The sequence below is a fragment of the Biomphalaria glabrata genome, chromosome 14 (assembly GCF_947242115.1).
Source record: "Biomphalaria glabrata chromosome 14, xgBioGlab47.1, whole genome shotgun sequence".
Classification (NCBI taxonomy): Eukaryota; Metazoa; Mollusca; class Gastropoda; family Planorbidae; genus Biomphalaria; species Biomphalaria glabrata.
In genome coordinates this window covers 29,736,763-29,759,507 of record NC_074724.1, presented here as the reverse complement: position 1 = coordinate 29,759,507, position 22,745 = coordinate 29,736,763, and the positions used below count along the sequence as shown (strand labels likewise).

Below are 22,745 nucleotides of genomic sequence, written 5' to 3'. Positions count from 1 at the left end.
ATGACTTCCATATCTCCCACATGTGTAGGTTTTTTTTTCTTGAGTCCAATGGCTTGGTTGTCCAAAAATGCCATAGTCTTTCCTATTCAGCATCCTATGTCATGTCCATCAAGTGTTATGATGCAGCCTACGTGTGTAATCTATGTAAACATAATTTTAGTTTAGTCTACTTAGCAACATTTATTAAAAAAAAAAAGTTGTTTTCAATAGTCAAAAATGAATCAAACTAGTATTACAATGCTAATAGTCTTTTGGCTCCTTTAGTTCAGATATGACTATGGCTCATCTCATAGAGCACTATTTCATGTGAGTGTAGAGCCCTGGAGAGACACTCCCATCCACATACAATGAAGGTGACAGTGGCATTTGGTTTGCTAGTAGAGGAACCAGACATTTCTGGTTTGGCTATCTTTTCTTCTGAGCTGAGGTCATTCCTTTTTTGCTGTCCATAACTTTCTTTGTAAATGTCTCTCTCCACATTTTGCAGTCTAGGGCTATGTCTTCTCAGTAGTCAACATTTATGTTCACTGTTTTGATTTCCCGTTTGATTACATCTATGTAATGGAAGGCAGACATGACCAATCCAATGCAGGCGGCATTGCCTGAGGGTTATGTATATTATACTGAAGAGACCTGTGACCTGAGCAATGAAGTACCTTGTGTTGCTTATTCTGTTTTTCCTTGTCATTTTCAAGATACTGCGAAGACAGTGCAAGTGGAAGAAGTTAAATTTACTTCTTGCTTTGCATTTGTTGTCTATGTTTCAGTACTGTATGTAGTGTTGTAGGGTACACAAGACACATGCATTGTAGATCTGCATCTTAGTTTTTGTGCTGAGTTTATTTGTTTTTCCAGACCATTGAGCTTATTCTGATGAAGCAGCCTTCCTAATACTAATTTGAAATATGGCATACAAAAGAAATATTTTGCGTATGAGAGCATGAATTATGGACACAATATTCCCTTTTTGCTCATTTATTGCAGCTCATAATGATGTAATCAGATTAATGGCATGCTGGTGTTCACTTGTTGAGGCACATGTTATATTTACCTGCAGATTTTTTAATTGCATCCCTGAATTTATAAACATTATAGGCATGAGATGAAATGGGCACGTTGTCATTAACATAATTACTGGGATAAAGTCAAACTTCAAAATGAAGTACATTAGTAGAATAATGTTGTCATTTTATGAAATTCTTAGGGATGGGAGAGAAGGGTAACTTGTCTTGAAACGTTATTGAATAGGGTCAAATCTGAGTAGTTTAGTTTCAATAATGAAGATAATGTGGCTTGAATTATTTATTATATTATGATACTATTACCTCAATATGCCTTAAACTAAAAACACTTCGGTCCCTTTTATTACATTAGAACTTCATTTTACATGTGTATGAATGGCCCATGAAATGATACTGGATGTAGGTCAGCATGTTGTCATAGAACTAATTCAGCACTAGAGTAAACAAAGTAATCAGGTGATTGTTTTCAATGTCATAGTAGGCTTGGCCTTAGCTTCTGAAAACAAATCAGTAGGGAAAAACAATTTGCCTGGTTTTGCTCTTTGAAAATATCTACAATGTAAAACATTTAAAGCAATTTCTATAAGACAAAAAAACAAAACAGTTTTTGAATACATTTCACATTTAGTAACAAGTAGGCCTACACTAGTGAGGATTGCATGAAAAAAGAAACACCATCTGAAGAAGCAACATAACAATTATTTTCACATACCATGAGCCATCATCTCATTCTTCATTTTCTTGACATGTAACACAAATTGTTTATATTTTTCATGAACATATATCATTGAAATATTAAATGGAAGCTGACTATTGCCTAATGGAAAAGATTTTTTTCCCCCTAGTCACTGATATAACTATGTACACTGGTCAGGACTTCCATTTTGTCACTATATGTAATTCAGCATTATCTTTCTTTAAAGAATTTGGTCCCCAGTGCTGCCTATTTGTAATATGTATACATCACTCTTGTCTCTGTTACTAAAATGTGTTGTCAAGTTTCACAGAATTTTCAATGTATTTCATTTAAAAGAAATGTTGTAAACACTGTTCCATGTTCCTCTGAATGGTGGCTAACCAAAACAGTTCTTGGCATATTAGGGTCTTCATTTCTTACTCTGAGAACACTTTAATTTTTTTTGTATTGGACACCAGGGAAAAGGTAATATCTTGAATAAATCAACCAGGTGTGACCCTTAGGTTACATGGTCTGCAACCAGGCCTACTATAATAATTGGTCTCGGACCACTTCCCTCCTTGAAGTCTTCTACTCGTAGATCGTCTGGTGTTAAGTCTGGCAGTAGCTCAACTTGCCCAATGAGCAGTGAACATTCTAGAGACATTTAGTATAGAGACACTGACTCTAACCTATCATGGTTCTCAAGTTTCTAGAGACATTTAGTATAGAGACACTGACTCTTAACCTATCATGGTTCTCAAGTTTCTTGAGACATTTTGTGGCCATGAGAGAAAAATATTTTAGCAATCAACTAATCAGAAGTCTAAGCTTTGAAATGTTTTGCATTGGGACATTGGAAAGTGGTGTACAGTAAATTTGGAACATTCTCTCCCTATGTTGTTTTAAGTTTCTCATTGACCTTTTGAGATGTTTGTCAAATCTGTGTCAGATCAAAGTTACATTGTTAACATAGTAAATAGTCACTATTTGTGACCTGGGCTTTGAACATTGATACTGATAGATTTGGACAAAACATTGTTTTCATTGTCTAATTCTTTATATAGTCTAAGTCTTGGGATTGATAACTTTTTTCTTTTAAAGCTTATGGATGATAATTATTCATATAATTCATTTAGTTCCGTGCAAGGAGGAGGGCACTCGTACTGGAACACACCTCAGTTTAAAAAATCATTATATTTTTCTCAGGTAGTCTCCCTCACATTTGACTTTTTTTCTTTCTTACCATTACATTAATTGTAACTCCAATGTGTAGATGAATTGGGTGAGTTCATGGAACAGATTGTCACCAGGAATATTAAAATAATACTATCTTATAACTTACTATCTCATGACATTTCGGTGAAATTCAAAATGCTATTATGTTATTATTTATGTAACAGGTGTTTTATTGATCACACAAAAAACTTTTGTGGATTGTATGGTGTGTACCTATACAAGCATGTTTAGAACAAGTCTGTTGGCTTACACAGACATGGTTTTGAATAAACAGTTTTTAATCAGAATTTTAAAAAAATATTATTAATTACATTACCATTGTTTTAAAAGATAATTTAAATGAGCAATTAAAAAAAAAATGAAAAAGCCACTAATAGTTGATAATTGTAATCAGATAGTTAAAGATGTTTAAATCATTTAAGAAAAAAACAAACAACCCCTTTACTTCCTATAGGGTAGATGATGTAAAAGTCATCTGTTTCTATGGCCTATGGTTAACAAGGGTGTCATGTGGCCTGCACAATGACAAAACTGCCTTTACTTTCCCCAACAAATGTTAGGTACCCATTAGAGTGAGGTGGACTCAGGGACCCCTAAAAATCCATTAATTTAAAATCCCAGTCTTCACTGATAAACAAACTATAATGTAACCCTCGGTTTGTAATCAAACTGCTTTATGACTTGCCCAGCATGCCCCTAATCATGTTCCACTATTGCATTAAACTGCTAGTTCTTGGATGTGCCAGGCCTTGGGGATATTGATGGTCCTGGGTTTGATCTCTGTCTGCTGCCATCTCAGTGATTCAGAATGCTCTTATGTAACAGGTGTGTTATTTATCACACAAAACTTTTGTCTATTGTATGGTGTGTTTTCAAGCATGTTTAGAACTAGTCTGTCGACTTACACAGAGCTGGTTTTGAATAAACAGTTTTTAATCAGAATTTTTTAAAAATATTATTAATTACATTACCATTGTTAAAAAAATATACATCACCATCTTAGTATCCATAGGAAATTATATTTTGCTCATCTGGCCTCATCTTTGATAATGAAGGAGAATATCTTCATAAATGATTGCTTTATGTAATTACTTATATCCTAACTTTAATGGCAGTTACAGAATGAATTAACTGATGTCATTAGGTCTCAATCTATCAGACCTGCCAGCTTTGTTTTAATAATATAAATTCCGACTTCAGACCTTGTGGTCTATAGGTCATCTGTTTTTTGTGGCCTACAGATAACGTGGGTGCCATTTGGCCAACACAACTACCAACCGCCTTTACTTTTCCCCAACTAATGTCAGGTACCCATTAGAGCTGGGTGGACTCAGAGGCGCCGAAAGATCCCAAAATTAAAAATCCCAGTCAAGCACTTTACCACTCCTCCGACAAACGTTGAATCATCAAGACATTCAAATGAATGTACAGCAATAAGGAGAAACACGTTGATCAAGTTACAGGTTAGGGTTAGAGGTCAACCTTTGGGCCTTATCTTTGGTACAACTCTTTCTGGATTTTGTTATTGGGGAACTTAATACTAAACTTTAGTAATGAAACACAGATTAATAAAACCTACGCGCTTCTTAGCTTAAAGCAGTCACATGAAACACAAGCGCAAAGCTCTGGATTATAAATACCTATAAATACAGAGTCAAGTCAAAAGAACAATTGTACCAATGAATAAACTTTATTTATCAGTCTACATGATCATCAAGCAGTATAATGTGATACAAAATCTAACACATGTGAACAAATACTTCACCACTATGAGTTAGACATTAGTGTACTCAGAAGGAGCAAGACTTTTTTGACATTTATTTACTCAACAATTTCAAAACTGTTTTTTTATGTGTGTGTTATCCAAGCACTTCTAATTCATAAATGTTCCTTCCAAATATTAACTTCTTAAGGCTTTATCTAGGCACAATGAAGTTTGATATCAAATTCGTATAGTAAAATATTAGTCCAAAATCTTTTTTTTTAGCTTCATACTAAACCAGGATGTTAAAAATAACCCAATTAGTACACAAGTACTTCATAATAAATGATGTATAAAAATAATTACAAATTTGAAATATTGACATATGATGTAATGATTACATTCACAAAAATCTTTGAGGCAGAGTTGATTGAAAAGAATAATAAATCCAAATTAAGACTACCATTCTTGTTATCTGATTTAAAAAAACAAATAGCTCCAGCACTTAAGATATGGTTTTATTATTTAGAAGTACAGTTATGATCAAAGAAAATGAAGGAGGGACCATGCAACCACCATTGCCAAATGAAGGAGGAAGCATTCAGTCGCCATTGACAAATGAAGGAGGGATCATGCAGCCACCATTGCCAAATGAAGGAGGAATCCTGCAGTTGCCATTGTCAAGTAAAGGTTTCAGAGAGAATAGGAAAAGAATCAAAGATAGAGAACATCAAAGAATTAAGGGGAAAGCTGTCCTTTTAAAAGATGATATCATCATAAAGAAAAAAAGAGTATGATGGGATAATTGCTTGTTCAACCTGTGCTGCTGATGATGACAATTTGTTTTTAGAACTAAATTTGCTTTTGAAAACAATTTAGTTGTAAAAAATGTCACAGCAACTTCATGTTAAATGCAAATGCTGCCCCAAAGCTTTTAAGCTGTGGCCACAGTTATTGTGCAAGATGCATTTGAAATCAATTGGCAGAAACACCAAAGACTTTTTTTTGTGTAAATTAGACAATATCATAACTAACATCTTTGATGAGGGGCCATTCCCTGTGGAGAACACTGACTTAGCTGATTCAGCAGACAAGATTTAACAACCCATATTGAAAAGATTACTTCAAGGGATTGAAGTTGTTTCCAGACAACAATAGAAGCTATTGTTATAAAAGTTTTTTTAAAAGAAGTGAAGAAGTTAGGAGCATTGGTTGCACTTTATTAGTCTAAAAAAACATAAAAAAATCATTTGTTAGAGGAACAAATGTGACAATAAATGTACAAAATGAAATATATTTATTTCTGTATCAAAGAAAAGTTCTGTATCCAGATAAACTGTCAATTTTAGCACCAAAAAAAAAAGTATGTTTTTTTTTTCTACCCCTTTGAATTATTTAGTTGTCAGACACAATAACTAGAACATTCCTTTCCAGTGTTTAAACACTTTTCATTCTTAATCAGCAAAAGACAATCATACAGTATTGATACAGTATCACTTTCATACTGTCCAGAGATACCCAACAAGAAGCAGGCTTACTACAAAGGTTCACGTGCCCCACTCACTCAGACCACTTTCACACACACCCCACTCAATCAGAACACTTTCACACACACCCCACTCACTCAGTACACTTTCACCCTTCACATCAACAACTTCTTTGTGAGCTACTTGAATGGTTTAATGTTACACCTGAAACAAAAAATAATCCTTCTAGAATTTCTTCAACAAACACAAAATTTATTAGAAATATAGAAATATAAAATCAAAATCAAGTTAAAAATTTGGTAAGACAATGGAAGATTAACAAACAAAGACATAGTTAAATTAACATCCAATTGATATATTCATTTACTTCTCTGTATCAGAAGATTTACCACTTACACCCAGATCCATTCCAGATAAAAAATCTCAAAATGGTGGTATAAAAGGATTGACAATGCCACCATTGACATATTCTAAAATGTTTACTTTGTCTACACATTGAGTTATTTTATAGTACTTTCATTTAGAACTAGAATTATCTTCCCTGACAAAACTAACATTTTAAACCCATTATATTCAGTCTTGTTTTTATTTCTTTGCAAAGGAACAAAGGAAATATTATTTTGTGCGCTGTTTCCAAAGACGCATTCTGTAAAGGTCATTGCGTCATGCGTTTTGGCTTCGATGGCACGTTCTCTGTCAAAACCTTTTTTTAGTTGTTCCCCATATTGGCTAAGTTTAATTATTTTAATTTTATCTTGATATCTTTGCTCTTTCAGTTTGCTAATATAGTTTGGTGTGACAGGGAGTACAGAATTTCATATTTGTCTTGTTTAGGGACTCAGGCTCAATGGTAATCAAGCTTGATGATCTGAGTGTAGACTGTTGGCTTTGTTCGGGCATATAGGCCATAAATGGTTGTGGGCAGAATAATCCTGGATAGTATCGCTGGCATTGCGACCAAGGTGTATCTTTATGTTAGGCTAATTATCTATTTGTAATAAAATGATGCATGTCAGTTAATGAGTACATCATGTGTAATATTGACTGTTTTCTCTAATGGCAATGTATAAGCTATCATTCCTATCTTACCATTAAACATTTGTTACATTACTGCTAGTTGTTAAATACTGTGCATTAGCCCACTGGCATTACTTGTTTGTCGTAACTTAGTGAGTAGATTGACTGCCATGGATGCATGGGCAGATGAGCCAAGGCAAAAATGCAACCGTCACAACATCTACTCACCCGAGTAAACCAGGTCCACTCCAAGCAGATGGCGTCACATTTAAATGAACAGCTCTGTCCCCGCGTAGCACAACAGCACGCAATGGTTTCTGTAAACAGATAAATGTTTTGTTCAATTAATATTCAGTGCCTGACTCTTGTAATGAGAAAAGGGTCACAAACAGAGCATAACTAGTCATGAGAAATATTTGCCTTCCAAGAATCGGAGTTCAAACATCTTCTAACTTTATCCTGCTTAAGTCCAAAAATGCATGGATTCTTCATGATCAATATTATCAAAACTTCAATTGTATAAAATAACTACTTTAGCAAGAGTTGGTTAACACTCTTGTTAGGTAATAAACTCTTTAACAATAAAAATTAATCATAAAACCATAATGCTAACTTGATGAAAACATTTTTTTTTTACTTATTAGGGATTTTGATAATAAAATTTAAATTCTAAACAATATCAAGGACACTATATGCCACTCTTGCCAACTAAATAAAAATGATTTTGGACTAAGAGCAAAACAGCCTCCAAATGAGATTTTAGCAGTACTTAAAAGTGCACAGAATTTTTTTTATCTATCTCTATCTATGGCCTCCTTCAGTCACGAAGGGACTATGGATTATCTCATGGAAATGACATGAATGCCTGGGCATTAGCTGTGGTTGGAACGATGTTGCCCACAAATCAGTTCCCCCCTCTCCACGCAGCTGATGTATCCATATGACATATAGATGCTATTTTGAAAGTTTACAGAAAAAAAAAAGACTGTGAATAAAATTGCAATTATGTCTAAAGTAATAGTTCCCTTTTCAGACCTTGTGGTCTATGGGCAGATGATGTAAAGGTCATTTTTTTGTGTGGCCTAGGGTTAACAAGGGTGTCATGTGGCCAGCCCAGCGACCAACCGCTTTTACTTTTCCCCAACTATTGTCAGGCACCCATTAGAGCTAGGTGAACTCAAAGGCACCCAAAGATCCTGAAATAAAAAAAAAAAAAAGTCTTCACCAAGATTTGAACCCGCAACCCCTGGTTTGGAAGCCCGCGGCGTTCCAGTACCACCTCATCGTGGTCGCCGCGTGAACACTCCGCTCTCTGGGAGTGGCCAAGGGTACTGGTTGCTTGCCGCTGATGAATGAGCAGCCGGCAAGTGTAAAAGGAACTCAAAGGGGTTATGTCCAGCCCCCCCCTGTGGGGCCCCGGGGCAACGGTTAGTAAGAGACCACGGGTTCTCCGAAAAGCGGATAGCGCTGGACACCAACTCGAGGGTTGGTCGGGTTCTCCTGGGACTCGGCTGATTCGCGGGTCTCACTTTGGGCAAAGACTGGACTGACTGGCGCGGCCTTAGCGGGCTGCGTCGGGCGGACCGGTCGGCGTCCACGAGCTAGGCTCTAACTAGCCCGTTCCCTGGCGCGCTAGTGGAGGAATCCGCCGCGACCAATGGCGACTCTGACACTGGGAATATCGAGAAACGCGTGCCACCCCACTCCTGCCTTGCAGAAAACTTATATGCCAATCTGTGGCGGTGATTGCTTGGGCAGGTCTCTGCCTTGCCCTTAGTGGCGACATAAGTATAGGCCATGCACGCTGCTGCATTAGAGCAGTAACTAAGGCCGCCAACGGCCTTAACCATACAACCATGATTGACACAGACACAGTAAAAAGCGGGCACGAGCAGACCCGAACAGGCTCCGTGCGCCGGGTAGTGGGCGTCAGGCCTGGACACGAAAAGTCAGCTACTAGTCGCCCCGCGACCTCGATGAGGGGGAATTTGTCAGGTCGTGAAAAGTTAGCTAAAATTCCTCCACCTAAGTCCTCTTCTCAACGAACACTGCATTCGTACCTCCTTCGGAGGTCCGATTCGAATAAGGTTGATGGAAGTCTGCCACAACCTCCTGCGGACCTAGATACACCGCAGGCAAATATGACTGGAAGCGAAATAGTGACGGGAGCCTCCGGCCCCCAAACAACCCAAATTGACACTAGTGGGATCCAACCCACTCCAGGGACTAAGCCCATAAACACAAGGTCCCTCCTGATCTTACAAATTAACATCTGCGGGGTCATCCCAAAGGTGTTAGAGCTCTCAAAACTCCTCCACGAGAGGGCAATAGACGTGGCTTTACTACAAGAGACACTAACTGGCAAACGCAATGCCAGTATAACCGGTTATACTGCATTATGTGCAAATGCACAGACTGCCGGGGGCTCATCACGTATGTACGCAACAATCTGGTTGCTACACAAGTCCCCGGTCCACGAGTGCAAGGGCGTACCGACGCCATCACCCTCGAGATACATAAATTAGGGCGCAAACTCACGGTAACTAATCTGTATAACCCCCCCAAGCATGAAATTAGTCTCGAATATGACTGTACTAATATCAACACTCACAACGTCATCGCAGGAGACTTTAATGCTAAGTCTCAGCAGTGGGGCTATGATTCAACCGACTCATCGGGACATAAAATTCATGAACTGCTAAATAATTCTAATTTGTTCTGTCTGCAAAATAAACATACTCCCCCAACTCTATACCATACCGGAAATGGCAGCCAATCTAGACCAGACCTTACTCTAATCACAGCTAACCTAGAATCACATACTCAGTTTCAAGTCCTAGATGACATTGGAAGTGACCATAGACCCATATTAGTCACAATTGCCCTCTCAGAGGCCAGTGGTGTAATCCCAAAAGCCCCGCGTAGATGGAGTTACACCAAGGCGAACTGGCCAGCCTACGAGGCAGCAGTCAAAACTGCCCTTATGAATATTGCAGTGGAGGATAGGGACGTTGACATCATATACGGCGAAATAACAGCAGCTATGTTGGGTGCGGCCAAGAGGTTTGTCCCGCGGACTTATCCTGGCGTAAGGCAGAAACGTGTGTGGTCTCAGGAATTGAATAAGCTGGTCCTGAGACGTAAGCGAGCCCGGAGGCTTGCTGAACGGAAGGGTACCCCTGAAATCCGGCGGGAGTACAATTGGCTCTGCAGAGCCACGAGTGAACTGGCCCGACGCGTCCGGTCGGACCATTGGAACGCTGCCTGCGCCGGGATGGATCTTCGGGATACCTCGAAAGCCTGGCGTCTTCTGCGAAACCTAGAGGCCAAAGACACAGCGTGAACGGCTGCCCCTCTATTGTCACCCGGAGGGCCGGTCTCGACGGTAACCAAAATGGCCGGCTTGTTGAATCGACATTTTGCTAAAATCAGCAAGCCCGAAAAGAAGTCTGCCACGTCCAAAGCCCTCAACAAAGAACGTAAGAGGCTCGAGAGGGAGCCAGATGAGCCGGAAAGCCAAGCAACGTGCAACGCGCCCTTCTGTCGTGCTGAGCTGGACAGAGCGATAGCCAAGTGCAAAAATCGAAAAGCTCCGGGGCCAGACAAGGTTACCCCCGAGATGGTAAAACACCTTGGGGGCATTGCGAGAGATAAACTCCTGGAGTTTATGAATCGAACCTGGGCAGAGTCCAGACTGCCCGGGGCCTGGAAGAGTGCTGTCATTGTGCCAGTCCTTAAGAAGGGAAAAGACGCGACTAACGTGGAGTCCTACAGACCCATTTCACTAACCTCAACCCTTGGCAAAGTTGCTGAGCGAATGGTTAACGAGCGGCTAGTTTGGTGCTTTGAGAGTGCCGGTATCCTGGCGCCAGAACAGGCCGGCTTTAGGGCAGGCTTGAGCCCGATCGATCAGGTCACGACATTCGCACAGGAGGTGGCCGACGGGTTCCAGAGGTCCGAGAGCACATACGCGGTGTTCATAGACCTAAAACAGGCCTACGATTGTGTGTGGAAGCAAGGCCTCTATCTTAAGCTAAGAGCTATGGGTGTGCGGGGCAAGATATACAATTGGATACAATCCTTTCTGTCAGGGAGGAGCACACGTACAAAATACCAGCACTCCCTTAGCAAGCCAAAACAACAACTTAATGGCCTGCCTCAGGGCTCCGCCCTGTCCTGTACACTTTTCATAGCCTTTCTTAATGATTTGCCCAGCTCACTACGGTCCAAAAAACTGCTATATGCTGACGATATTGTCCTCTGGTCAACCGGGAAGAAAGCCGACCAAATTCAGGCGGCACTTCAAGCAGACCTCCATACCATCTCCTCGTATTGCGACAAATGGCAGATTCAGATAAACGTTGCCAAAACGACCTGGTCCCTGTTCAGCCTAGGAATGGACATCCTTAAGGCTCCATTCGAGCTTCAACTCGGTGGGCTGCGACTCCAGCGTGAAAATACGCCAAAATATCTAGGGGTGACCCTGGATAGAAAACTGTCAATGCTCCAGCACGTCCAGGAAGTTGAACGAAAAGCCTCGGAGAAGTTAGCGTTATTAAGAAAGCTGGCCAGCACAAAGTGGGGTGCCAAAGCTGACATGCTACGCACATTGTATCTAGGGGCAGTCAGATCACAAATCGAATACAGCTATACAGTTCAAGTATACGCTAGTAAAACTGCCCTCGAATCACTCGACCGGGTACAAGCACAGGCTCTACGGTTCATTTGTGGCACCTTTAGGACAAGCCCAACAAACGCTGCTGAAATCTTTACAAACGTGGCACCCTTATATCTTAGGAGGGAGAGGGCAGTACTTACGGCCTACGAGCGCTATAAAAGGGGCGACTCTAGGCTACCCACCTCAATTTTAGTGCGACAGTGGAGAGAGAGGAACCGCATTAAAATGCGATCATTCCTACATATAGCGGCCAATTTGTCAAATACAGCTGGACTCTCCACTGATAGAATCCCTATTAGGAGAATCAGTACGTGCCCTCCGTGGAGGAGATTGCCGGCCCCACAAATAAACCTGTCCCTGTTAGGGCAAGAGGGAGCCACCAAGAGGCGATTAACACCTGCCATTCTCCAAAATCTGGCATCCATAACTATAAAATCCTACCCATCAGATGCCATATTCTGTTATACCGATGGGTCGGTAATGAGGGACCCCGATAGATCGGGGTATGGGGCCCTTATTGTCTACCCCGACCGGACTGAACCAGATAGGCTCTCTGGTCCATGCGGCTACGCTGCATGCTCCATGGATGCCGAACTTACAGGGATAACTAGGGCGTTCGAGGCCATTAGGGCCCGAATGCTCGAACGCGAGACTAGCGCCACTACGGTGGTGTTGGTCACTGACTCTCGCTCCAGTCTCCTAGTTATGGGTGGCGGCGGGGGAGGGTCGCCCGTAATAGAAGAGGCAATCGGCGCCGCAGATAACATCCGCCGAGCTATTGGAGCTGTCGTTTATATGCAGTGGGCGCCCTCACATTGCGGCGTGAGGGGCAATGAAACGGCAGACGCCCTTGCAAGGGAGGGTGCAATGGCAGCCACATACCTCGAAGCACCAAGCACGTACTTACAAGCAACGGCACAAATCCGAGCACTCATTCATGAGAAGTGGTTAAAGTCCTGGGAGGAATCCGACAGAGCACGTGGTGTCTGGCAGCGCATGCGTCACCCAGATCGCGACGATCCATGGTGGCGACTGAGGAGGTCAGAGCAGTCAATAGTTGCGCAGTGCAGGACGGAACACTGTCCTATTGGGGCATACTTTGCCCGGTTCCGCACTAACTTTGACTCCCGATGCCGTCACTGTGGAGAGAGCGTCGAAACAGTGTCGCATGTCTTGTACGAGTGTCCCCAGCTCCGCGAGCTAAAGGGGGACTTGCCTGTGCAGTCACTCGACTTGTATGGTAGCTATGAGGCACTACGCCGGACGGCTAAGTTTCTTGCCAGAGCACTACGGGAGGACTAGTCCTTCCTGCTCTGATTTTTCAATAGGAGTTCATCTCAGGTTTGGAAGCCAAGTGCTTTACCCCTCAGCCACCAAGCCTCATGCAATTATGTCTACATGATAATAAGTAATTAAATTCAGTAGTTTTTCCTCATGCTTCCTTCCTATTTCATTATTCCAACATCCAGCAGGTCAAGACCAAGTCACTATGTTAATGGCTTACATTTTTGGAATGCTGTAACACTGTAGCGATTGTCTGAAGATTGACAAAGTTGTCTGAAGTAACTGATCCAAACTCAATCAATTGATCGCCAACAATAAGACCCTTTAAAAAAAAAAATTTGAGTCTTTTGAACTTTACAATCAAAGGTGTAATTAAAATTAAAGTAAGATTACTGTTCTAAAAAATGGTTATCGTACATCTACAGAGGAGAGTACCAGTACATTTTATTTGATTGTTATAACAGTTACAACAATACATTTGGTTGAATAGTTGATCACTGATAGGTGAAGACTTTGTCTGATTTACTTTTTTAAATAAAGAAAATAAAAACGGGAGTTTTCAATAATGTATTTAATATCAATTCAGCAAGTATTGAACAATTCTAGTGACACATACAAAACTAAATAAAGAAAATTAAGAAAGGATTAATTAATATTTCCAGAATTTGTATTTTTTAATTGTGCAGCTACTTAAGAGGTCACAAATATAAGTTAGGGGTTTCAGTGTTATTCACTAAGATAAGAACAAAGATAAGGACAAAATTTATCAAAAAGAAAATGTAAATTTAATTGGATATGTGCAGATGTGTGGCCGAGTAGTATAAGCCACTAGGCTACATATCAAGGGAGCTCAAGTTCAAATCACAACTTGAGCTGAGTTGAGTTCAGTGAACACCTAAAGGCAGCACCCAAACCTTTTCAGATACACTTTCTCCCCTACAAGTCCATGAAAGATGAACTATATCTTTTAAACAAAATTATGTGGTGGCCTAGTGGAAGCCAAATGAAAGTTTTAAGATCAAATTCCATTGAAGGCTATAACTGTACAGGAAAATAAAGGTAAAAGGACTCCCTTAGTGACCTTTACCCTTAAAAAAAAAACAAAAAAAAACAACTATGGATTCTTTTTGGTTTGTGTTTGCGTCTATATTGTTATATTTTAGTAGTAATCATGAATTGGACTAGTGTAGTGAAACCAAACTTCCATTTTCTTTTTAGCAATAAAGTAAATCTTATCTTCAATGTCCTGCACCATATAACTTAAACAAAACTTACATACATCTTCAATACGAAAGAAAACAGCCTGGCCACACTTCACATTATGTACTTTAAAACCAACTTACACCTTCAGCTGCTGGAGAGCCAGAGTCTACTCTGTCCACAAGTGCGAATGGAATCCTGTCAACTTCCATGCCATCCCTCATGATGTTGGCAGAGTCCATGTCGGACTCCATAGACTTCAATTCCCTAGCGGCTTGATGGATTCTGACCAGTTCCTCTTCTATCTCTTTCATTACAATCAGGTGGTCATTCTGCAGACCTGAGGAAACGAAGACTAACATTTATACATTGAAGGGAGAGTGAGTGGTTCATGTCTTAATATTGGTTGTTAGGACTGGGCCTGCAAAAAAATTAGCCTTTAATAAAATGTTGACCTTACTGAATAAAACAAAAATAACTTTAAACAAACTTCAGTTTTTTTAATCTTCTGTTTGAATTATTTCCAATGGCAAAATAAGATAGAACAGCAAAGAAATATAACTCTAGAAAGGTTAAATGTAAACATGTTTACTCACAGGAAATTTGGTGTCTGGCATGCCTACAGGAGTACACATCTATATCGGATCTAGGATAGCCTTCAGAATCAACTAAAGGCTCATTCAAGCCAACCCCTTTTTGCTGTAGAAAGAAAAAAGTTGTTTTTTTTTTTCACATTTTATTTCATAATTATTTCCTTAACCTAACTTAGACTGAATCAAAGTTTGTATTAACAGTTTTAAAAAGAGACAGTCTTAGAAATGTAACCATGTGTGCATAGTTGTTAACTAAACTTATAGTCTAAAGTTAAGGATTATTACTGTGACATGGTTGCTTTTTAGCAATAAAAAAAAAATCTTTACTCACAGCTATTTTATATTATCTATATAATAATGCAGAGTTCCTATCTTACACAGTCAGTTATTCATACAACTCTCCATAAAGGAAAAATAAAATAGTTTTAAAAAATACTCTAAAGTATCTTCATGAATTCCTCATATCCTAATGTTCTTTCTCAATATATCGCCAGTTCTCGCAATGGGTTTCTTTCATAGATCAGAGTAAAGCTGGCATGTAACCTCAGTCAGTTTAAATCACAATTTGAAAAGGGGAGCAGTTTTAACTGCACATTGGGTCAGTTTCAAGGTTCCTGTATTTTGAGAGGAGGTCTGATCAAGTAATTCCCTTTTTCTATCTCTACCATTGACACTATTGTTTGATATTATGATTATGATAGACATACAGTTATTGTCTAAAATCAGAGTGTACTTAGGCATGTGCGTGTGGTGTGAACCCCATGGTGTATCACCTGGTGAGGGTACATAAAAATTTCACCCAATGTTAACCTTTTGAATCCGAGTTCCCAATTTATTGGTCTGCCATTTTAGCCCTATTTATTGGGTCTAGGGTACCTTACAATAGACTTGTCAGAAATTTAGAAATTTGGCACTCTGTGTGCATTTCGAAGTGGCTGATACAAATCAAGGGACAGAGTCAAGACAATTTCTTGGACTTTGTGAAATTACTATATAATATATATATAATATCTAAGTAAGACCCAGTCCTGAGAAAACATATTAAATGGTTCGAACCAAGATTGATATCTGGCCATCTAACTAAATGTCACCACAAATCAAAATGAATATATTTTACAATTGGGTGATCATGTTAGAAAGTAACTTTAGCAACAAGTAAAACAAGAAAACATTTCACAATTTTACTTCCACAGTACATTGACATCTCAGGCCTAGACCAAACTTACAAAGTTTTATGGTAAGTTTTCATAGATGAGTCTTTCATTGACTTTAACGATTATCATGTTTGTATTTAATATCACGCTTGACACCACACAATAACAGCTGACCAGTAGTATTATTAAATTTACATTGCATGAGCTTCAGTAAAAAAGGAGATTATTCTTGATAACCTTGATTTGAATATTAACTAGTCTACATAGGGTCATTGCGGAATTATGGGAAAGTGAGAGAACTAACTAAATTTATCAGTGTCTGAAACAATCCAGAAAGATTGTTATATCATATAATATACAATTAATGTAAAGCTAGCTATCAGTAGACCTGCCTACCTAAAAAAGTCCAAATGTGTAACACTGATGGTCAAAACGTGTATTTTGACACCAGAATGTGTAACGCTTGTGCGATCAACAATTTTATCAGATATAATATATATATATATATAATTATTATGTAAATTTCCCTTTTTAATTAATGTCTTGTTTAATAATGGTTGCTAGAACTAACATGTTAAAATTTATATTTTGTAGGACTGGGCCTAGAATTTGTCTGAATTGAAAGAGGATTCATTAGCTTCAGCTTGCCATATTTTCTTCAGAAGATTGAGAAGTTGACAATTCCAAGACTAAAAGTCAGAAGCCTCCAAGGCAAATTCCAAATCCAATCTTTCAAAGCAGGAGTTGAAGACCTTTTATTTAATTTTAAGATATTTAGCTATATTATTAGACCTCTTTATTGACTTTATCATAGAATCATACATTTTTACATATTTTATGACCCAGTATGAATCATGAATGAGTGTGACAGTGTCAGAAGTAAATGCCTGAGAAGCACTAAGACAAAGTTAAGACAACTCATAAAGTTGTTGCTAAAGTCAATAAAGTAAAGAGTCAGACACACAGTCACAATGATTGTGACAATGTGACTTTTTTATTTTACAATGAAATTCACCAAGTCACGGCCACGGCAAGTGAAGTTGTCGAGTTAGATTTAGATCTATACCAATTATGGATTTCTAAAACATAGACAAACTACATTGTCTTGAACGATGTGTACAAAACCAGTGCTGTTCGTTGCACTTACAGACTGTAGAAGATCCATAAATTCTTTAATATTGCTTTCAATTTCATTTTTTTTACGACTGAGTTCTTCGTACCTTCTGGTGGCTGCCATTTTACTTTTAAAACCATAACATTGAATTAAAAAGTTTAATTAAGTAGTGAAAATTTTTTTCCCTATAGAGTCTACATCTTGATTCTTCGTTAGATCATGATTAGACTAGATAAATAGATTTAATTATGGAAATAAAAAAAAATAAAACATTTACTCGTATTGACATTTAATGTTCTAGATCTATAAACTATATAAATATTGGGTTTATTGGATCTAGATTTTTCCAGATAGATCTAGATTCTAGTTTTTAAATCCCAATGAAGAAAATATCGTGTTGTTTCTTCAGTTCTCATCTCGTTGTGGCTAGAAAATTCCTCTACGCTCTAGATAATTGGGTCACACTTATTTTTAGCTTGACGGATCTTTCCGAGCAATTCCGATTAAAAGTCCAGCCAATGGAAGAACAGGAAATAAATAGCCAGGGTCATCGAGAATCCTCTAGACTGTTGTGATAAGCAAGGAGGATTCTCGGGAATTCTACACCTTCTTCGCAAACTAGTATAAAAGCAAGCATGTTGAGCAGCAGAGACAGAATACCTGAATCTGGTATAACGACACACAAGCGAAAAGTAATTAACTATTACTACAGCGCAACGCAATTTTCATTCCTCATTCTATATCTTACTGAGCATATATCCTAATCTGCACAGGAGTCTTAAGTTTAAAGATTTCAATCAAGAGTTTTAATACATCTATCTACAATTAAGGTAAGTTATATATTTCGTAATGATGATTTTGTTTTAGCCATAGACCTTAAATCTAGCACCTTGATTTAACAATAATTAGTAACTCATAGACTTATAGTCTATGTCTAGGTCTGTATATAATAAGATAAAGTTCGCCCTAGCGTTTCTAGTTCATCTTTATTATATTATTAGGCCTAAGACTTTTTGTGTAGGCCTTATTTAATCTAGGCCTATGTCTTCTCTTTTTAATTAAGCCTAATAGGCCCTAATTTTTGAGTCCAAAACTGTAAACCAAAAATTTTTTTGCCTACTCCATTGTGACAAATCATGTTAATATATCCTAACTTTTTTTTTTTTGTTTTTATAATTTACTGTTTCTTAATGTAGCGCCTATTTAATTCCTAGTAGAAGGTAGAACGCTTGCAGACGGCTTTAAATCCCGCTCTTATTTTAAGTTACCGGTATCACTTACATGTAGCTTGTAACAAAACAAAACTAACTTTGTACATAATGTAATTTTGTTTTTTAATTTTTTTTTTCAGATGTCAGGACGAAATAAGGCTCCCGCGATTGGTATTGACCTGGGGACAACCTATTCTTGCGTGGGTGTGTTCCAACATGGCAAGGTGGAGATAATCGCCAACGATCAAGGCAACAGGACAACTCCCAGCTATGTGGCCTTTACCGACACAGAACGCTTGGTGGGTGACGCAGCCAAGAACCAAGCTGCCATGAATCCAAGTAACACAGTCTACGACGCCAAGAGGCTGATCGGCAGAAAGTTTGACGACAAGACAGTCCAGAACGACATGAAGCATTGGCCCTTCAAGGTTGTGGAAGTTGATGGTCGCCCCAAGATCCAAGCTGAGTACAGAGGCGAGAAAAAACTCTTCGCCCCAGAGGAGATCAGCTCGATGGTTCTCACCAAGATGAAAGAGACGGCCGAGGCTTATCTAGGCCAGAAAGTCACAGATGCTGTGATCACAGTGCCAGCTTATTTCAACGATTCACAGAGGCAAGCCACAAAAGATGCTGGTGCTATCGCTGGACTCAATGTCCTCCGAATAATCAATGAGCCCACAGCCGCTGCCCTGGCGTATGGCCTTGACAAAGGTCATAAAGGAGAGAAGAATGTTTTGATTTTCGACCTGGGTGGTGGCACTTTCGACGTCAGCATCTTGACCATCGATGAAGGGTCGATGTTTGAAGTGAAGGCTACTGCTGGCGACACCCATCTGGGAGGGGAAGACTTTGACAACAGAATGGTCACTCACTTTGTGCAGGAGTTCAAACGTAAATATAATAAAGACATGAGCAGCAACCCAAGGGCCATCAGACGTCTTCAAACAGCATGCGAACGAGCCAAGAGAACACTCTCCAGCAGTTCTGAAGCTTCCATTGAAATAGACTCTCTCTATGAAGGTATTGACTTTTACACTAAGATTACAAGAGCCAGATTTGAAGAGCTGTGTGGTGACCTTTTCAGATCAACACTGCAGCCTGTTGAGACAGCACTGAGAGATGCCAAACTAGACAAGGGCAAAATAGATGAAGTTGTACTGGTTGGCGGGTCAACTCGCATTCCAAAAGTCCAGAAGCTTCTGACGGACTTCTTCAATGGCAAAGAGCTGAACAAATCTATAAACCCAGACGAAGCTGTAGCTTATGGTGCTGCAGTTCAAGCTGCTGTGTTGACTGGCGACACAAGCGACACCATCAAAGACGTTCTGTTGGTGGATGTTGCTCCACTCTCACTGGGTATTGAAACTGCTGGAGGCGTCATGACTCCACTGGTCAAGAGAGGCACCACCATTCCAACCAAAACCTCCCAGATCTTCACCACATACGTGGACAATCAGCCAGGCGTCGACATTCAGGTCTACGAAGGTGAGCGTGCTATGACCAAAGACAACAACCTGTTGGGCAAATTCCACCTCACCGGCATCCCTCCTGCACCCAGAGGCGTTCCCCAGATAGAGGTCACATTCGACATCGACGCCAACGGTATCCTCAACGTCAGCGCCCAGGACAAGAGCACTGGTAAAACCAACAACATCACCATCAAAAACGACAAAGGCCGACTCAGCCAGGCTGAAATCGATAGGATGCTCTCAGACGCGGAGAAATACAAAGACGAGGACAAGAAGCAGCAGGATAGAGTGTTGGCTAGGAACCAGCTGGAGAACTACGTCTTTAATGTCAAACAGGCTGTTGATGCCGCTGGGGAGAAGCTGTCTTCTAGTGACAAGGACACTGTGCTGAACGCCTGCAGCAGCACGCTGAAATGGCTGGACAATAACTCTTTGGCCGAGAAAGAAGAGTATGAAGACAAATTGAAGGAGATACAGAAACTCAGCTCTTCCGTCATGGCCAAGCTGCACTCCCAAGGCGGCTCAGCACCAGGACACACTCAGGACCATAACAGTGGCCCAACAGTTGAAGAAGTAGATTAAAAACTTGACTTCCAGCTAGTCTTTTTTTGTTTGTTTTTGAACTTACAGTATTATTGAATGTAAAGTTGATATTAAGTATAATGCAATCTCATGTGTGAGTTTTATATTTTGAATGTTTTTTAAAAATATTTTTTGTTTTTTTTTATCTCGTTTTTTTTTTAAATGAAACAATTAAGATTTTTGAGTTTTGAGTTTGATTTGTATATAATATTGTATTTCAAGTAGAAATTGATGTAAAAATTTTTATAATTTGAATATTTTTGAAGGCCAGTTTCTTTCGTGATATATTCTTTTGAAATTTAAAGTTTATTTGTACATATTATGTTTATACGATGTTGAATTTATTTGAAGTTTAATAAAATAAGAAAAAATATTGAAAATGCTGATTTGCTTTATTTTATTTTAAATATATTACTATAATACATTTATGCATTGATCCATAAAATCTCGACCTAAATCTATGTAAATAAAGAAAAAAATAATTGAATAATGTTTGGTACACACAATTTTTTTTAAAAACATAATCCAAACGTCATTATATCATTATACCAAAATCATTTATAGAGACACTTCAGGATTTAAAGACAAGCAGCAGTAATCGTATACAAACACCGAACCATAATTTACAAAATACATAAAACACAACCTAATAAAATACTCAGAAAAACACAAATAGAAAGACACATTATATAAGGACTTAAGACGACATAAAAGAATGGGCTGCCATTGAAAGAGGTTCTATCCAAGGCAAAAGACAGAGAAGAGTGGAGAAAGACGGTTGACAGTTCTTGTATGGTGCCCCCTTACCAAACGGTCCAACAGACTAAAGGATAGGTGAAGGTGAATGATATACAGCTTTCAGTTTCAGTGTAGATATATGTAGAAACACAAACGAAATTATCAGATCTTGAGCAATTGAAACCAACACACCAACACGCAAGTCACTTCAAAACTACACTGGACACACGTGCTCTCACTTATCTCTCATTTGTACTTTTATTTCAATTGACTTCTATTAGCCCCACCCTTATTTATAACATCATCTGCGATGGTCTTACCGAGACTAATCGTCATAGAAGGCCTGGTCCTGCAACGTCACAACCTGTGGGCAGTTCAGATCAATAGCTGGTTGCCACTTCATAGGTCTGTGACGTTGCAGGTCAGTGTTTAGGCCTTCTATAACGAAATGGTCTTGGTCTTACTCATGGTTACATCAGAATCTATTCATACAATACAAACACGCACACAAAACACAGGATATTACGTAGCTGACTTGACATTTTAAAATTGAAGTTCCGAGCGATGGGGGGGGGGGGGGAACGTCACTAAGATCATGTAACTTTTATGTTTCTATAACCATTATCTTTCAAAAGTACTTTGCCACATTTTCGCAGTGGCGTAGAAACCATGGCGAGAAGGGGTTCATTGCGCCCGAGCCCTTGTTTGGGCCCCATATTAGGCCCCTATTGGTTGTGGAGGACCCGACCTCATACAAGCAAAATACTTTTTAAAAACAAAGATTATCTATGGGGGAATAACCACAAAAATTACTGTCATATATTTCAATACTGCAGGAAAAAGCTCTTTTTTTTTCTTAAAAAAAAAACAAATTAAATTAATTACCACGACTAATTAGTTTTTTTTTTTTATCGATTCACGTGTTGTCAGCGACTATCAATCATTACACAAAATTTCAACTTGATTCGAGAATGGGAAGTAGGAGAAAAAACGTGTACTAAAATGAAGCAAGGGAAACAACATCACATATACAGTCACATCTCTCAATTAGTAAAACCTTTTTCCCTTTTTCGATACCAAACATAACAACTAATTAACAACAATCCATTAACTAATTGGTTGATGTTTTTTTTTTTACTCAGGCAATGTTAAATACAATCAATAATCGTGTAAAGTTTCAACTTGATCCGAGAATGTTTGTGGTATAAATAATGTGTAAAAAAAAATTACTAGACAGACAGGCAGACAGACTGAGTTGCAATAAGCTTAGCTGAAAAAAAAAAGGCGCTCATGTCCTTCTTTTGCCTGTCGTCTGGTAACTTATCCTAACGTAAGTGAACTTTTTAAAAAAAAATCTCTTCTAATGGTAGGGGGCAGTAACTTCTACGCAACGCACCAAAACACGATCCCTGTGGTTAGGTCCAAGCCCATAAAATCCACCTCTCGCCTGTTATGCCCATGTTAACATCCATTATATTAAAACATTATCAAGTAATTGCCTCTATAGGGTTGCATTCTATTTCATTAAATACATTCCGATTTTTATCCATGCATTGCAGTTTTGATAAACTGATTCCGC

The 22,745-nt window shown here is 39.0% G+C and overlaps 2 protein-coding genes across 2 annotated transcripts; one reads left to right on the top strand and one right to left on the bottom strand.

Annotated features, from left to right (window-relative positions):
• Window positions 1-4,608: 4,608 nt before the first annotated feature.
• LOC106059134 (26S proteasome non-ATPase regulatory subunit 9-like) lies at window positions 4,609-17,357 on the bottom strand. The gene is made up of 6 exons (XM_056009425.1): window positions 17,200-17,357; window positions 14,902-15,004; window positions 14,449-14,645; window positions 13,326-13,427; window positions 7,372-7,460; window positions 4,609-6,330 (listed from the first exon to the last, which is right to left on the bottom strand). The coding sequence occupies exons 1-6, from the start codon at window positions 17,287-17,289 to the stop codon at window positions 6,306-6,308; spliced, it is 606 nt and encodes a 201-aa protein (XP_055865400.1). The 5' UTR covers window positions 17,290-17,357; the 3' UTR covers window positions 4,609-6,305.
• Window positions 17,358-17,435: 78 nt separating this feature from the next.
• LOC106059136 (heat shock protein 70 B2-like) lies at window positions 17,436-20,747 on the top strand. Its single transcript, XM_056009424.1, has 2 exons — window positions 17,436-17,996; window positions 18,518-20,747. Exon 2 carries the CDS (start codon window positions 18,518-18,520, stop codon window positions 20,426-20,428), a length of 1,911 nt encoding a protein of 636 aa, XP_055865399.1. The 5' UTR covers window positions 17,436-17,996; the 3' UTR covers window positions 20,429-20,747.
• Window positions 20,748-22,745: the final 1,998 nt, after the last annotated feature.

What these genes read in the sequence shown, in the direction of transcription:
- LOC106059134 (XM_056009425.1), bottom strand. Translation starts at nt 17,289, where the DNA reads ATGGCAGCCACCAGAAGGTACGAAGAACTCAGTCGTAAAAAAAATGAA. An exon ending in TGTTACAGCATTCCAAAAAT is followed by an intron (nt 7,461 to 13,325) that starts GTAAGCCATTAA and finishes ATCTGTTTACAG; the next exon opens with AAACCATTGCGTGCTGTTGT. An exon ending in AGTGGACCTGGTTTACTCGG is followed by an intron (nt 6,331 to 7,371) that starts GTGAGTAGATGT and finishes TTTTTGTTTCAG; the next exon opens with GTGTAACATTAAACCATTCA.
- LOC106059136 (XM_056009424.1), top strand. Translation starts at nt 18,518, where the DNA reads ATGTCAGGACGAAATAAGGCTCCCGCGATTGGTATTGACCTGGGGACA.